The sequence below is a fragment of the Hyperolius riggenbachi genome, chromosome 8 (assembly GCF_040937935.1).
Source record: "Hyperolius riggenbachi isolate aHypRig1 chromosome 8, aHypRig1.pri, whole genome shotgun sequence".
Taxonomy (NCBI): Eukaryota; Metazoa; Chordata; class Amphibia; order Anura; family Hyperoliidae; genus Hyperolius; species Hyperolius riggenbachi.
Genome location: NC_090653.1, coordinates 255,252,490 through 255,268,710, shown reverse-complemented (window position 1 = coordinate 255,268,710; position 16,221 = coordinate 255,252,490). Strand labels below are relative to the sequence as shown.

The 16,221-nt window shown below is 45.6% G+C and overlaps 1 protein-coding gene across 3 annotated transcripts in view; it reads left to right on the top strand.

Annotated features, from left to right (window-relative positions):
* LOC137527774 (taperin-like) overlaps nucleotides 1-16,221 on the top strand; it is a 103,953-nt gene that overhangs the window by 64,126 nt on the left and 23,606 nt on the right. For all 3 annotated transcript variants that reach the window (XM_068248651.1, XM_068248652.1, XM_068248653.1), the window contains exon 2: nucleotides 14,302-14,497. In XM_068248651.1, the coding sequence (XP_068104752.1) occupies nucleotides 14,302-14,497 (196 nt within the window). The remainder of the gene's footprint in view (nucleotides 1-14,301; nucleotides 14,498-16,221) is intronic.

Here is a 16,221-nt window from a genome sequence, read left to right as displayed (position 1 = left end):
TTTATTCTCTTGGTGAATAATTGGTGGTTATCCGCTAACCGTCCAGCACTTTACAGAGCAATCCTCCTGATCTGTTTTGGGCTGGCACAGTGGATGCTGATTTGTGGTGGCGCCGCGGTTGTTGCCATGGCAGCCGGCTGTTTGTTGTCGGAGCACATGAAAGGTGTGACTGGAGGGAGAAATGAGGCGCTTTTGTTTTGGCCTGAGTTTACCAAACAGTCACCCGCCTCGGCCTGTTTACACCTGGCAGCCTGACGCTCTTCTCAAGCGGAATTCACTTTGTCACGGTTGAGATTGAGCAATGTTACAATTATTCTCTATAGCTGCATTCCAGCGAGGATGGTCTTCTGAAACGGGCGTGACATCCTCTCTGCCTGGGGGTAGTTATTTCTGTTCCTTTATTAAAGAGCAACTGTAACTACATACAATGCAGTATATTATTCAGGATCCCCAGTTTATCCTGAAAGGGATACTGTAACGCACAAAAAAACTGATGAGTTGGAGTCGGATGATTTTTGTGCCGACTCCACAGCCCTGCCTGCAATATATACCTACCTTCAGCCTGCACCCATGCAGTTGAGTGGACCTGATCCGGCTCAGCTATTTCTGCCTGGAAATTGGAAAACCACTGCTGCGCCTGCGCAGGATTAAGGTAGCTAAATATTTCATTGCCAGTGTTTGGGGGCTGCCAGCGCTGGATCCTGGAGGGTGAGGAGGATGAGGGAAGCCTCATTAGGATCCAGAGGTAAGTACCCCCCAGGGGCTGTTTTTTATTTTTATTTTGTTTATAGCTTTTCTTGTTCCTTTGGGTACTACAGTTTTCTCCAAGATCCTGAAAAAACATAATTCATTGGCTCGCTCTAAACTGACAGACATAGGGTGGGGATCAGATTGTGAGCACCTCTGAGGACAGTTAGTGACATGACTATGTACTCTGTAAAGTGCTGCAGAAGAGGTCAGCATTATATAAATACATAATAATAATAAGGTAGGACATTAGACTATGATTATGGTAGGATTAGATTGTGAGCTCCTCTGAGTACAGTCACAGGCAGGACTATGTATTCTGTAAAGCACTGCAGAAGATGCCAGTGCTATACTGTATAAATACTTAATAATAATAATAATAATAATATGGTTGGAGATTAGACTATGGTTGGGATTAGATTGTGAGCTCCTCTGAGGACAGTCAGTGACATGGCTATGTACTCTGTAAAGTGCTGCAGAAGATGTTAGTGCTGTATAAATGCATAATAATAATAATATGGTAGGATATTAGACTATGACCAGTGTTCTCCCCAGGTTCTTTTAGCCAGGTGCTCCACCCGGCTAGTTTTATTGAGCACCCGCCTGCCATTGTCTCACCTCCTCCTATGCTGTAAGCAGAGAAGCACCGGCCCTGCATTCTGTCATCTCACCTGGTTACTTTTTCATGCCACCCCGCTGGAAACAAATCCTGGGGAGAACACTGATGACTATGGTAGGGTTAGATTGTGAGCTCCTCTGAGGACAGTCAGTGATGGTGCTATGTACTCTCTTGTTCATACATACTTGTCAGTTCTCACAGATTATGAGAGTGGACGGCAGTTGGGAGTTATTAGCCCTGATTTCCTGGTGTGTCACCACAGAGGCCTGTGACCTGATCTGTCCCAGCCTGGAAGCTGAGGCCAGGAAACACAGCTGCTAATCTCTCTGCTCTCTGCCTAATCTCCTGACCCGCCAGTGCCGCTGTGTGCCGGCTCTGCCGCTCCGGCTTATCTGGCCTGGAAAGTTTGCCGAAGGTGGAGGACGGGGACTTTATTTCCAGGCCAAGAGAAACAACAGAGCGATATCAGAGCTTTTCCTTTCCCCCGAGCTTGTTTCCGTCTGTGAGCCTCACAGGACAGTGAGGGCAATAATATTATTGTGATGTGTTTGTTACGCTGGGAATACATATCCCTTCTGTGCCTGCTCTGTATGGGGGGGGGGGGGGGGGCGGAGGGACATTTGTGTAATGCACTGTGAAGGTAGCCCTACACCTGTCGATCTGCCTGTAGATTGACCATTATGCCTAGCACACACTGTGAGGTTTATGGTGGCTGCCATATTTATTTATTTTTAAACCATACCAGTTGCCTGGCAGCCCTGCTGATCTCTTTGGCTGCAGTGGTGTCTGAATCACACACGTGAAACAAGCATGCGGCTAATCCAGTCAGACTTCAGTCAGAAACATCCAATCTGCTTCATGCATGTTCAGGGTCTATGGCTAAAAGTAGTAGAGGATCAGCATCACAGTCAGGCAATGTGCTTTGCTTAAAGGACAACTGTAGTAAGAAGTATATGTATATTTATTTTCTTTTAATCAATACCAGTTGCCTGGCTGTCCTGCTGATCCTCTGCCTCTAATACTTTTAGCCATAGACCCTGAACAAGCATGCAGCAGATCAGCGGGTTTTTCTGGAGTGATTCAGACACAACTGCAGCCAAATAGAGCAGCAGGTCTACCAGGCAACTGGTATTGCTAAAAAGGAAATCAGTATGACAGCCTTCATATGCCTCTCATTACAGTTGTCCTTTAAGGCCTGGTGCACACCAACACCCGCTAGCAGATCCGCAAAATGCTAGCAGATTTTAAACGCTTTTTCTTCTTTTTCTGTAGCGTTTCACCTAGCATTTTGCGGTTTTGTGAAGCGTTTCTGGTTTAGAACATTTCATATATTGTTACAGTAAAGCTGTTACTGAACAGCTTCTGTAACAAAAACGCCTGCAAAACCGCTCTGAACTGCCGTTTTTCAGAGCGGTTTGCGTTTTTCCTATACTTTACATTGAAGCAGAAACGCATCCACAATCCCAAAAATGCCTTACCCCGGGAGTATGCGTTTCTGCAAAACGCCTCCCGCTCTGCTGTGAACCACCCCATTGAGATACATTGACCAAGCGTATCCGCAGCCGCAAGCGGCTGCAGAAACGCTGAAAAAGCCGCTCGGTGTGCACCAGCCCTAAAAGGAAATCAAAATACGTCATCCTCTCACTAAAGAGGAGCTTTAAAGTGACCCAGAGATGAATACAGCTTCAGTTTTTTACTTACCCGGGTCTTCCACCATCCCCATAAGCATGACTGTGTCCCTCGCTGTCCTCCTACGATGTCCAGTTCAGCCACGGTGAGCCCCGGTAAGCGGCTCAGTGACGGCGAACCTTCTGCGCATGCACGGACCTTCTGCGCAGGCCCCGGCTGACGTCACTCAGTCAGTCGGAGTCCAGCTGAGCCGCTTGCCAGGGGTGGGGTTAAATGCGGCTGAACGGAGGATTCTGGGGAGGACTGCGGGAGGACGACCAGTGACGCATCCATACTTGTGGGGCTGAATGAAGCACCAGGTAAGTAAAAAAAAAACGGCAGTTTTCTTCATCTATCGGTCACTTTAAGCTTACAAGGGTATCCTCGCCTCAGAAGCAGTGTTTTCGACAGGTGGACTTTAAAGTGAGCCTGAAATAAGTAAAAAAAAAAAATTCACTTAAAGATTCACTTACCTGGGGCTTCCCCCAGCCCCCTGCAGCTGTCCTGTCCTGCTGTGGTCCTCAAAGACCCTCCTGTCCCTCGCCGTGGTTCAGTTCCTTTACCGCTGACTGTACGGCCCTGGCCGCGCGCATCCTTGGTCGCACTCCCGTGGCCGGGAGCGTCCTGCACAGGCGCAGTATGAAAGAATCTCTACTGCGCCTGTGCAGAGCGCTCCCGGCGACATGACATACGTGGCCAGGGCCGTGCAGACGCAGCAAACGGCGACTGAACAAAGAGAAACTGAGCCGTGGCGGGGGACCGGAGGATCGTTGAGGAGCGGGACAGGACAGCTGAAGGGGGCTGGGAGAAGCCCCAGGTAAGTGAAACTTTTTTTTTTTACTTTGGGTTCCCTTTAAGTGAAGTGTTTCCAGTATTGATTGTCTTGTTTGGTGTCTGGGTGTAGCTTGCCTGTGTTAGGCAGGGGAAGAGATCTATAGGACGGGAGGGGGAGAGTTTCGTTACCTCATACACAGAGAGGCCAATAAGCAGAAGTAAATTCCTTCAGTCGTCATCAGGCAGAGGGAAGCTGGGCAGGTGTGCAGCTAAACTTAGCAGAGTGACCGAGCGGCCGGCATACCTGAGCTGCCTGCGCTCTATGGGGACGTTAAGGCGGAACTCCGTCTTCTCATCCCTGAACTGAACTCGATTATTCCTACAGTTTGTTGTGGTGGATTTTTAATTACTCCCTTAGTTATTTTCGAGCCAGTTTTTCCTACATCACACCGCAACCCGAAAAGTGAAAATCATATGACCCTGTGGCAGAGCGGTGCAGCAACAGGGCATATGCATAGCGCACCCCCCCCCCCCCCCCACCCCGGTTCAGTGACGTACTTGCTGGGCAGGAAGTCAGTCAATGCATGCGCACTGCACTCTGTTTACACTTACTGCAGCACCCATAGACTTCCATTACCCCCAGCACCTTGCATGATGCATGCATTGACGCTCTGCTGCCCTTGCATCGCATAATTGACTATCAATTACCTTCAACTGCAAAAGGGGCCTAAAGGATACTTGTAATGTATTTTTTACTATCAAAAGATGGCAGTTAAGGAAACCCTGGTGGAGACATGGTTGTAGCTCTTGCCTTGCAGTGCAGGAGTCCCACCCTTTATTCCCACCCAGAGCACCATCTGGATGCAGTTTGATGGTCACCTTTGTGTTCCAGTTTCCCCTCACATCCCAAAACCATACTCTTAAGATGCCCATACATCGATTTCAGGCCAAAATCTGTAAAAAGCATGCTGGTAAATCTTGGATGAAAATGCTCAATCGGGACTGCAGTAGTAATGGCGTTTAGTATTGAAAAGACCGACGAACGGGATGGACCCTCTGCCGGTGCCCCCCTCCCCCTTCCAGTTGCTAGTGCTTTGTAAACTCTCACCTGTCCCCCTGGCGCCAACTCCTGACATCATCTGATTCTAAATCCTTTCCTGCAACCAAGCAGAGTAGCGTTTGTCATCTGTTCCTGTTGTCCTGTTTTGAGCCACATGCGGGACATGGAACTGCCAAACGCAACTGGCGCGGGATGCTACATGTAGCGTCCAAATATTGTGATTGTAAATGACAATATACTCATTGAGATGAATGGGAGTGTTCATCTCAATGGATCTCTTGCCGGCACTTGTGCAAACATCACGGTCGATCGAAATTGTGTGAAACCCAGCAGATAAGGCTGGGTCCAGTCAATCAGGCTGATAACTAACAATGTGAGGAGCACAAGAGGCTGGCCAGAAACATAGAAAGCAGAATAAATAGAATCTTGTAAAATGTAGATTGTGAGCTCCTAGTGGCAGTGAGACGGTGTGTTCTGTAGAGTGCTGCGAATGGAGGTGTGTTTTCCCCATTGGCAGTGCTAGTTGATTGAGAGGCTTTGTCTCTGCTTTTATTCCCCTGACCCTCTCATATTGTGTGTTTTGTGCTGGTCACTGTTGTGCTTACGCCACTTATGTCAGAGCTGACTTCTAACACGTACGCAGCCAGTGCTTCTCTAATCCCCCTAATCAGAACAGCTCGCCAGCAGCCTACATAAAGAAGGGATTGTGCTGTTTTGGGTGGAAAAGCCAGACTGAGGCAATCTGTCTGGTCACTGGTACAGCCTTGCAGCATTGAGGACTTACATGTCACGTTAGGTGACCAAACCTCCTACCTTGCCAGAGAGGATTCTGGGGAATGTGCAGTAGCTGGCAAGAATGGGATACGGTCATGCCTGAAGGCTCTCCTACAAATGAGACAATTACAGATTTTATAGGAGAAGGTAGCTGTAATGTCATTGCAGCCATTTACATGATTACTATCATGCTGTCCTATTTCTATACCACTGACCTGTTCCGCAATTGCTTTACTTGGAACATTGATCAAGTCACAATGGTAGGGCTCAGAATCGAATATAAATAAACCAGGAATTTGGGATTGGAAGCAGTTTTGGGCAGGTCGCTCTGGTTATTACTGTGTGTGTCTTGTCTTTGATTCCCCGTCTCTAGTGTGTAATTTACTATCATTAAAATGATTGCTATCCACATTAATGCTGCACATGTCTTTGTAACGTGGATTTATTTTGAATTTGAAGCAAATTTGTAGTAAGTTGTTAGTCTCTAATCTCCTATCAAACGTCTTTGCAAGCCTGGCAAAGGTGCAGGAGTTTAGACTGCCCTAAATGTCTTGGCTGCCTGCTAGAGAAGGGGTCCCCAAACTTTTTCAACCTGAAGACCACTTTCCAGTCCCAAAATTGTTTTGGGGAGGGGGTGGGGGTACCCCGGGAGTGGTGCTTGGCTATGATGCAGCTGTGTGAAAAGGGCTCCCAAACTTAACACAAACACATTTTAAGTGGGGCAGGGTCTCCCCCAATCCCCTCCTTACCACCAACATTGTGTGCCCTGTATTTCTTTTACACTGTGCCCCCCCCCCCCCCCCCCCATAACAAACTGTGGCTTCACTCCTCTCCACCAGCCCCCCAACCCCTTTCCCAGCAAAGTGTGGCCAGTTAACCCTGCACCCCCCTTCCCTAGCAGAACATGTCACATTTATTTTCAATTGACACAGCTCTTAACTGTCCCTCTTTTGGAGGGACAGTCCCTCTTCGGGAGCCCTGTCCCTCTGTTCTTCTTCCCTCCTCATGTGTCCCTCTTTCAGGACTTTGTCCCTCTTTCTATGTAAAAATATGTCTCTCTACTAAAAAATGTTTGACTCTAAACTTTATTCCCATCCTTTAAATTGACCTATTACTCATTTTAAAATGTTAAATGGAACATTTAAAGGAAAATGAACCAGGATAGAAAGGACCAGTGTGGTTTGAATTATAAAACAACATATTTTTATTATGAAATCTTTATGGTATGCGTGACTAGGGGTGTGATGGGGGCGTGATTAGGGGTGTGGCTTAAGTGTCCCTCTTTCTCATCTCAAAAAGTTGGGAGGTAGGAGTTAGTGCATGTCCTCATCAAAGCCTATTGGAAAATGCTTTTGTGTGATCTTCCAAAGGACTGACTGGCATCACTTCAGTCCGTCTTGTATTCTGCTACTTGTCATCCACCTTTCATCTTGCTCCTCTCTGTTCCTCCAGCTTCTGGTTACCCATCTGTTGTTATGGTAATGTTTAGAGGAGCTTGAACGGAGTATCTTGTAGGCTGGATGCTGTATCTGTACCCAAACGTCCAGACACCATTCTATGCACAATGTGAGCTTCTCTCCTTGTCACCAGCATCTCCCCGTCCTCTCCTACAGACACCCTGGATCTGTTCTGAACTTTCCAGCCTTTGACATAGTGAAGCATCCCCTAAAATCTCACCTCTTTAGGCAAGGATGTGATCTGAGGACATTTAAGAAAGTTACTGACCCACCTAATCCTCCCCCTAAGCTATAAAATAACATTCACAGTACAGCTTCTATATTTAGAACTAAACTTTCAGCAAGAAGGCTATATACAGAGTTTCCTTTAGAGATAGTCCAGAGAAATTCAGTCTCATGAAATTGTGTTTTAAGAAAAGAGTTAAGCTCTCAGCTCAAGGTTATCTGACTGCAACCAGTTCCAGTCTGGATGGAACCAGACTGGGTATCTGGACTTTCCAATCAGATTAGAACCTAATTTTCCCCAAAAATCAGTCCAATGAATCTGATTCCACGGTTGTCAGAGTGCCCAAAAGCCAGCTAACCGGAGGTTAGGAAACGTCTGGCATGACTTGAGGGTCTTGCGTCAATCGTGTCATCCAACGATCAATGTGTAGTTTAGGTAACGCCTACTGTATATTCCACTCACAGCCCACCTACAATGGGAGGTGGCTAATGCTTGGCACAGGGAATTTACTGTATATATGATGTATCTGTAATGTAAATATCACATTGCTTTTTGTTGATGATGATGCTTCTTGCTTCCTGATTCATTATAATTATGCAACGAAGATGAACACCGAATCCTTGCATTGCTGATACCAAAACAACCTCCTCATATGCCCTGAGCAAACCTATAGGAATTATTTTGTCATAAAATGGGGGGGGGGGGGAGTTATTATTGTGTGTGTCTGTGTATGTGCACCTTTATACTGTAAGCTTTTATGGGCAAGGCTCTCTCTCTCTGTTATATCTTAATGTTGCTTTTTCAGTTGTCACTGCCATCTGAATGTACATTGTACAAGGTGTACAGTAACTATGCATTACCGTCCTTGCTCTTGCTCGTCTCTTTGTAATTTGCTTGTATCATGCACTAGGTATTTGTACAACGCCTTATAAGATGTTTTACATTTGTACAGAACAATGTGAGATTCCTCTCCTTAGATAGGATAACAAAGATCAGCAGCAATCTAATGCCTATAGATGTTTGTAGGCTGCCTAAAGGTGTCCAAACATTGATCGATTTTCCTGTACAATCCACCATTCAATTCTCTAATTTTTTCCGATTGGGGGAGAATCCATTATGTTCCATTCTGCTTGATCAAAGGAAGTTGGCCGATATCTGGTCGAATCGACCAATTTACTCTATCTTGCAGGATCGAAAATAACAGTGGATCGTAAACGAGTCGGTTACTGTTCCTGTTTCGATTGACACAGAATCAATTTTGGTTTCAGAGCATGGAGGCACAGCATTGTTCAGCTCGATGGTGACGGAGAATTGCATAGGATCTCGCTTGTAGTGTGTGGACCACTTCAATCCACACTATAGCTGGTCGACCAATAAGGTTGATTACATGATCGATAGAAAATCACGTAATGCGTGGGAACCTTTAAGGTAGCCATATATCTAGTGATATTGTCTTGTCACTAACTGACCCTCAGAGGGGCTCACAATCTAATCCCTACCATAGTCTTATGTCTCTGTATGTATCATGGAGTGTACGTATTGTAGTCTAGGGCCAATTTAGGGGAAGCCAATTAACTTATCTGTATGTTTTTGGAATGGACGAGGAAACCGGAGTGCCCAGGGGAAACCCCCCACAGACACGGGAGAACATACAAACTCTGTGCAGATAGTGCCCTGGCTGGGAATCCAGCGCTGCAAGGCGAGAGTGCTAACCACTACACAACCAAAGTTAGGTGAATGGTAGGCAATTCCCTTGCGATCTAAATCTTCCATGCAGCTCGATCGACAAATGCATTAAGGCTCGTCTCAATTTTGCTAAAAACACATCTCAATGATTGCCAAGACTTTTAGGAAAATACCTTGTGGACCGACGAGACAAAAGTTGAACTTTTTGGAAGGTGCGTGTCCCGTTACATCTGGCGTAGAAGTAACACAGCATTTCAGCAAAAGAACATCATACCGACAGTAAAATATGGTGGTGGTAGTGTGATAGTCTGGGGTTGTTTTTCTGCTTCAGGACCTGGAAGGCATGCTGTGATAGATGGAACCATGAATTCTACTGTCTGCCAAAAAATCCTGAAGGAGAATGTCCGGCCATCTGTTCGTCAACTCCAGCTGAAGCGATCTTAGGTGCTGCAGCAGGACAATGACCCAAAACACACCAGCAAATCCACCTCTGAATGGCTGAAGAAAAACAAAAAGAAGACTTTGGAGAGGCCTAGTCAAAGTCCTGACCTGAATCCTATTGAGATGTTGTGGCATGACCTTAAAAAGGCGGTTCATGCTAGAAAACCCTCAAATAAAGCTGAATTACAACAATTCTGCAAAGATGAGTGGGCCAAAATTCCTCCATAGCGCTGTAAAAGACTCGTTGCAAGTTATCGCAAATGCTTGATTGCAGTTATTGCTGCTAAGGGTGGCCCAACCAGTTATTAGGTTCAGGGGGCAATTTCTTTTTCACACAGGGCCATGTAGGTTTTGAGGTTTTTTTCTCACTAAATAATAAAAAACCTCATTTAAAACTGCATTTTGTGTTCAATTAGGTTATCTTTGACTAATAGTTAACGGTTTTTGATGAGCAGAAACATTTAAGTGTGACAAACATGCAAAAGAATAAGAAATCAGGAAGGGGGCAAATAGTTTTTCACACCACTGTATTTTGAGCATGTTTGAAATTCTTGCTAGAGCTTCCTTTCAGGGGATGTCTTCATTTTGGAGAAACTAGGTACATGCACAGCGGGCTGAGTTGTTGTGAGTTCAGCAGTCATTGCACAGGAAGAGGGTTGGTTGGTAAAGCGCTCTCTGCTGTCTCACGCTTATGACCTGCGGCTAGACAGAGGAGGCCAGCTTTCTGAGCGAGCTCTCCGTGTTTATCCTAGACATGAAAGCCTTCTTGCAGATCAGCTGATGATGGCAGAAATGCAGCAGGTTTGTCTCTGCAGAAACTGCCTGCAGCTGTGTGACTGATGTCTCCCATCACAAGCCATGAAATCACAGCTATAGAAGAGCTCGGAGGTCTGCCTGGCTCCTGATAACACGCATTGTTCCCTATCTCCTGTGTACATGACCAGGCTGAGCTGGATAACAGCCGGGTGCCTTTTCACAGTGTTGGTCACTTAGCTGTAAATCCCTGCAAACATCAGCTTCTGACCCGGGGGAAATAGTTTGTGATTGTTTTAGCTGACTGATTAGTACGCTGGGATCAAAGGGAACCTGAAGTGAGAGGTATATGGAGGCTGCCATATTTATTTCCTGTTAAATAATACCAGTTGCCTGGCAGCCCTGCTGGTCTATTTGGCTGCAGTAGTGTCTGAATCACACTCCTGAAACAAGGATGCAGCTAATCCAGTCAGAAACACCTGATCTGCATGCATGTTCAGGGTCTATGGCTGAAAGTATTAAAGGCAGAAGATCAGCAGGACAGCCAGGCAATGTGCATTGTTTAAAAGGAAATAAATATGGCAGCCTCCATATCCCTCTCACTTCAGGTTCCCTTTAAAGCGGACCTGAACTCCGAACTCCTCTCTGCTCTAAAACCTAGATTCTCAACATGTGGTACGGGTACCCCAGGGGTACTTCTGATGGTTCCAGGGGGTACTCGGCTTGATATATTTATCCAAGAATCACAAATTTAGAGTTTAGAAAATTATAAATCTTATTTAAACACCAAGTTAGTATTTTAGCTAATTAAAATCAATAGTAAATGCTTGGAAATGGTTTAGAACCAATTATCATGTACTACGAGTAAATATATATTTGTGAAGGGGTACTTGTGATAATGTTTACTATGCCATGGGGTACTTGGTGACTACAGGTCTTTAAAGGGACTCCGAGCAGTGCATAAAAACAAAATCTGAACTGAACTTACCTGGGGCTTTCTCCAGCCCACTGTAGGTCGGGAGGTCCCGCGGCATCCTTCTGGCTCCTCTCCTAGTCCCTGTTCAGAAATGGCTCCCAGCAACACTGTCACGGCGGCCGGCGTGATGACGCGAGGCGACTGGCGTGATGACTACTAACGTCATCTTTCAGGAAGAGGGAGCCCGACACTCTGTCCCGAGTGTCATTTCTGCGGAGGGACTGGGAGAGGAGCCAGAAGGACGCCGAGGGACCTCCCGACCTACGGTGGGCTGGAGAAAGCCCCAGGTAAGTTCAGATTTTGTTTTTATGCACTGCTCGGAGTCCCTTTAAAAAGGGTACATACCAATAAAATTTGGAGAAACACTGCTCTAAAAGATACACAACAGCACAATAACCTTTAAACAAAAACATGTATTAGTTACAGCTGATACAAATCCTAAAATAAATTTGCAGTTTCTACTTCCTGATCCATGGAAGCAGACATATTGTTTACAGCCTGTGTTTTCAAATGGGCTTATCTGCCATGGCAGTCATGTGACACAGGGGATAGATCAGATTACAACTTGTGATTAGACACAAATGAGGGGGAATTAGACAGGCTAAACTCTCTAAATACATACAAGGTGCATTTCTTTGTTTTCCTTCTGTTCAAGAGTTCAGGTCCACCTTAAAGCAAACCCGAGTAAGATATTTAAAAGGGGAACCGCTGGATCCTCCATAGACCGCTGCCTGGGACCCTCTGACAGTTTGCTGCCAGCATGGTCCGAGTCTCACCAGTCCCAGCTGGAGCTACGCCTTCCATTGCTGAGATTGTGGAGCCTTGAGCTATTGAATTTCCCATGGAAGCAGCTGATGGTCCGGTCCAGGCGGTCCGGTGATGGAAGGATTCTGAGCGATCTGTAAACAGGCCCTGAGGCTACGCTATCCCCATTCCATGAGTTCCAGCCCTGACCTTCGCCTGCTTCAGGGCCAGCCGGTGATATCAGGAAGGAGAACCAGTCTGGTTGGAAGCAGAGGTTGCTGTAATGAGCAATGGTGTGCAGGGAGGAGCAGATAGTGAGAGTAACTCTTGCCTGTCGTCTTCTGACCTGCACTAGCAGAGGGGCCGATTACTGCCCGGCCATTGCAGGCAGTGCCGGTATCAAGCCCCCCTCCCCATATACTTTTTTTTTCTGTACAGTTGTTCAAGTGGACCTGAACTGTTCCATAGGTAGGACAGAAGGAAAACATTGAGAAATGCACCCTGTATGTATTTAGTGAGTTTAGCCTCTCTAATTTCCCCTTGACCTTGTAATTGAATCACAGTTGCTCCATGCATGGCCAGATTTCAGGCATTGCCACTGGCCTAGGGCACCAGGAAAGCAAGGGGCAGGCTGTAGGCAGCAGTGTGGCAGTAGCAGTTAGCCTGCCAGTCGTCCTGCTACAGAGTTTGCACATAGCGGTGGGCGGCTTCCAACATCCAGATCTGGCATTCAGGGGATGAAGGGGCCGCTTACAGTGATCTCTCAGCTGCCTGTCACTCACTGAATATGCCCTTTGCCAAGGAATTTACAATCTAATCCCTGCAATAATGTCACTTACTGTCCTCAGAGGAGGCTACTAATCCCTGCCATGTTGGGTGGGGGGTCCAGGGGCAGCTGGTGATATTGGGCCTCGGGCGGTAAAAGTACAAATCCCCAGCGGTTTGCAAAAGTATTCGGCCCCTTGAAGTTTTCCACATTTTTGTCATGTTACTGCCACAAACATGAAATGAATCCATTTGATTGGAATGCCACATGAAAGACCAATACAAAATAGTGCACACGTGAGAAGTGGAACGCAAATCATACATGATTCCAAACTTTTTTTTTACAAATCAATAACTGCAAAGTGGGGTGTGCGTAATTATTCAGCCCCCTGAGCCAACACTTTGTAGAACCACCTTTTGCTGCAATTACAGCTGCCAGTCTTTTAGGGTATGTCTCTACCAGCTTTGCACATCTAGAGATTAAAATCCTTGCCCATTCTTCGTTGCAAAACAGCTCCAGCTCAGTCAGATTAGATGGACAGCGTTTGTGAACAGCAGTTTTCAGATCTCGCCACAGATTCTCGATTGCATTTAGATCTGGACTTTGACTGGGCCATTCTAACACATAGATATGTTTTGTTTTAAACCATTCCATTGTTGCCCTGGCTTTATGTTTAGGGTCATTGTCCTGCTGGAAGGTGAACCACCGCCCCAGTCTCAAGTCTTTTGCAGTGTCCAAGAGGTTTTCTTCCAAGTTTGCCCTGTATTTGGCTCCATCCATCTTCCCATCAACTCTGACCAGCTTCCCTGTCCCTGCTGAAGAGATGCACCCCCAGAGCATGATGCTGCCACCACCATATTTGACAGTGGGGATGGTGTGTTCAGAGTGGTGTGCAGTGTTAGTTTTCTGCCACACATAGCGTTTTGCATTTTGGCCAAAAAGTTCAATTTTGGTCTCATCTGACCAGAGCGCCTTCTTCCACGTTTGCTGTGTCCCCCACATGGCTTGTGGCAAACTGCAAACGGGACTTCTTATGCTTTTCTGTTAACAATGGCTTTCTTCTTGCCACTCTTCCATAAAAGCCAAGTTGTACAGTGCATGACTAATAGTTGTCCTATGGACAGATTCCCCCACCTGAGCTGTAGATCTCTGCAGCTCGTCCAGAGTCACCATGGGCCTCTTGGCTGCATTTCTGATCAGCGCTCTCCTTGTTCGGCCTGTGAGTTTAGGTGGACGGCCTTGTCTTGGTAGGTTTACAGTTGTGCCATACTCCTACCATTTCTGAATGATCGCTTGAACAGTGCTCCGGGGGATGTTCAAGGCTTTGGAAACCTTTTTGTAGCCTAAGCCTGCTTTACATTTCTCAATAACTTTGTCCCTGATTGAGGCGTATAAAATACACTATATTGTTATAAGTAAATAAACACTAATACATTTTCCCATCTTGTATATCAATTATCAAAATAACAGCAATACATTTTATATACTTTATCACAACTGAATTTGGAAAATGAAGTCTATGTTATATGAGGATAGCAGTCATAGTAATATTTTTTTCCTTTCATTAAATATTTCCCTTTTTATTGATTATTGTTTTTCCTTCTCCACAGATGAAGATCTCCTTCAATGAGCAGAACATCCACACCATGTTTGAGTACCCCTCGGAGAACTCTCTGGCGGAAGGGGAGGACGATGGCTCGGAATCGGATGATGAGGATAGACCGTCTGGCACCATATTCCCACGAGCGAGCTTTGGTAGCAGCGGAGGAAACCCCAACAGTCTGAGGACCAAATCCCCAAACTCAGGTGAGGACGATGCTGGGTACCGCGCACAAATCCAGCCGAGCTGATGGACTCACATTATTGGCGTCACAAATTAAAGGGAACTTGTAAATGAGGGGTATGGTGGCTGCCATGTCCTTTTTAAACGGCAGTTGCCTGGCAGTCCTGCTGATCTCTTTGGCTGCAGTAGTGTCAGTTACACACCTGAGACAAGCATGTGATCCATCTGAAGAGACTTCAGTCAAACATCTGATCTGCATGCTTGTTATGGGTATATGGCTGAATGTAGAAGGCCCCATTTCCACTAGAGCTGAATTCGGCCCCAATCGGCAGCATTTCCCTGCAGGCGAGTCTCATTGTGGCCAATGGCTTGCCGTCCAGATCGCACTTCACAGCTGAATTCCTATGGCCGTGCATTGCATGGCTTAGCGATTGGGGACTTGTCTTTGTAGCAGGGAGGAGCCGCAGCCGAATCATAAACTGCCACAGCTTCCTTAGAGGTAGAGGATCAGCAGGACTGCCAGGCAATTTGCATTGCTTCAAGACACTGAAGCGAAAAAAGAATTATGATATAATGATTTGTATGTGTAGTACAGCTAAGAAATAAAACAATTGAAGCAGAGACATAAGTCTAATATTGTTTCCAGTACAGGAAGAGTTAAGAAACTCGAGTTGTTATCTATGCAAAAGAGCCATTGAGCTCCATGACTTTCAAAGTCGCAGAGAGCTCTGTCTTCTGAAGCTTGTTATCCCAACTGGCTGGCACTATATTGTTTTTTTCTTTCCAGAGGACAGGTCAATAGTTCACTAGCAAGCTTTGTAAAATCATTTAGCATGCTGAGTAGTGTGTAAACTGCAAATATTAGAGTATGATGCAATGTTATAAAAAAAAAAAACCACTGTATAACTGAAAATAAAAATATGAGAGTATTGTCTTTGCTAATAATGTTGTAGTAATTTTCCGTACTACACAACCAATTCATTATATCATCAATTTTTCCGCTTCAGTGTTTCTTTAAAAGGAAATATATCGTGCAGACGCAGTACGGCCACGCTCATGATCTAACTTGTCGTGGAGGTCGTCTTGAGGAAGATGCAGGGGCTTCCCTCTTCATACCTAGTTAAAGAGTGCCTAAGTTAAAGGGGCACTATAGCGAAACCTTTTAAAATTTTAAAATATGTGCAAACATAAACAAATAAGAAGTACAGAGTAAAATGAGCCATAAATTACTTTTCTCCTATGTTGCTGTCACTTACAGTAGGTAGTAGAATTCTGACAGAAGCGACAAGTTTTAGACTAGTCCATCTCTTCATAGGGGATTCTCAGCAAGGCTTTTATTCTTTATAAAGATGTTCCCTACAAAGGATTTAAACAATGATGCTGGCCAGCTTCCCTGCTCGCCACACAGTTTTTTTGGCAGTTGGACAGAGCACCTGCCACTCACTAAGTGCTTTTGAAAATAAATATATCCCTGAGAGATGGACTAGTCCAAAACCACTTATGTCAGATTTCTACAACCTACTGTAAGTGCTAACAACATAGGAGAAAAGTAATTTATGATTCATTTTACTCTGGAAGAAATGTACTTCTTTGTATATGTTTGCACATATTTTACATTTTACAGTTTTTCGCTGTAGTGCCCCTTGAAAGTGAAAGCCTTTCATGACAAGCTGTGTTTTTATGATGATAGATGGGGTTGTCGCAGGGTTAAATTAAATACCTGTTTTGGCAGCATCCCTTCAGGCAG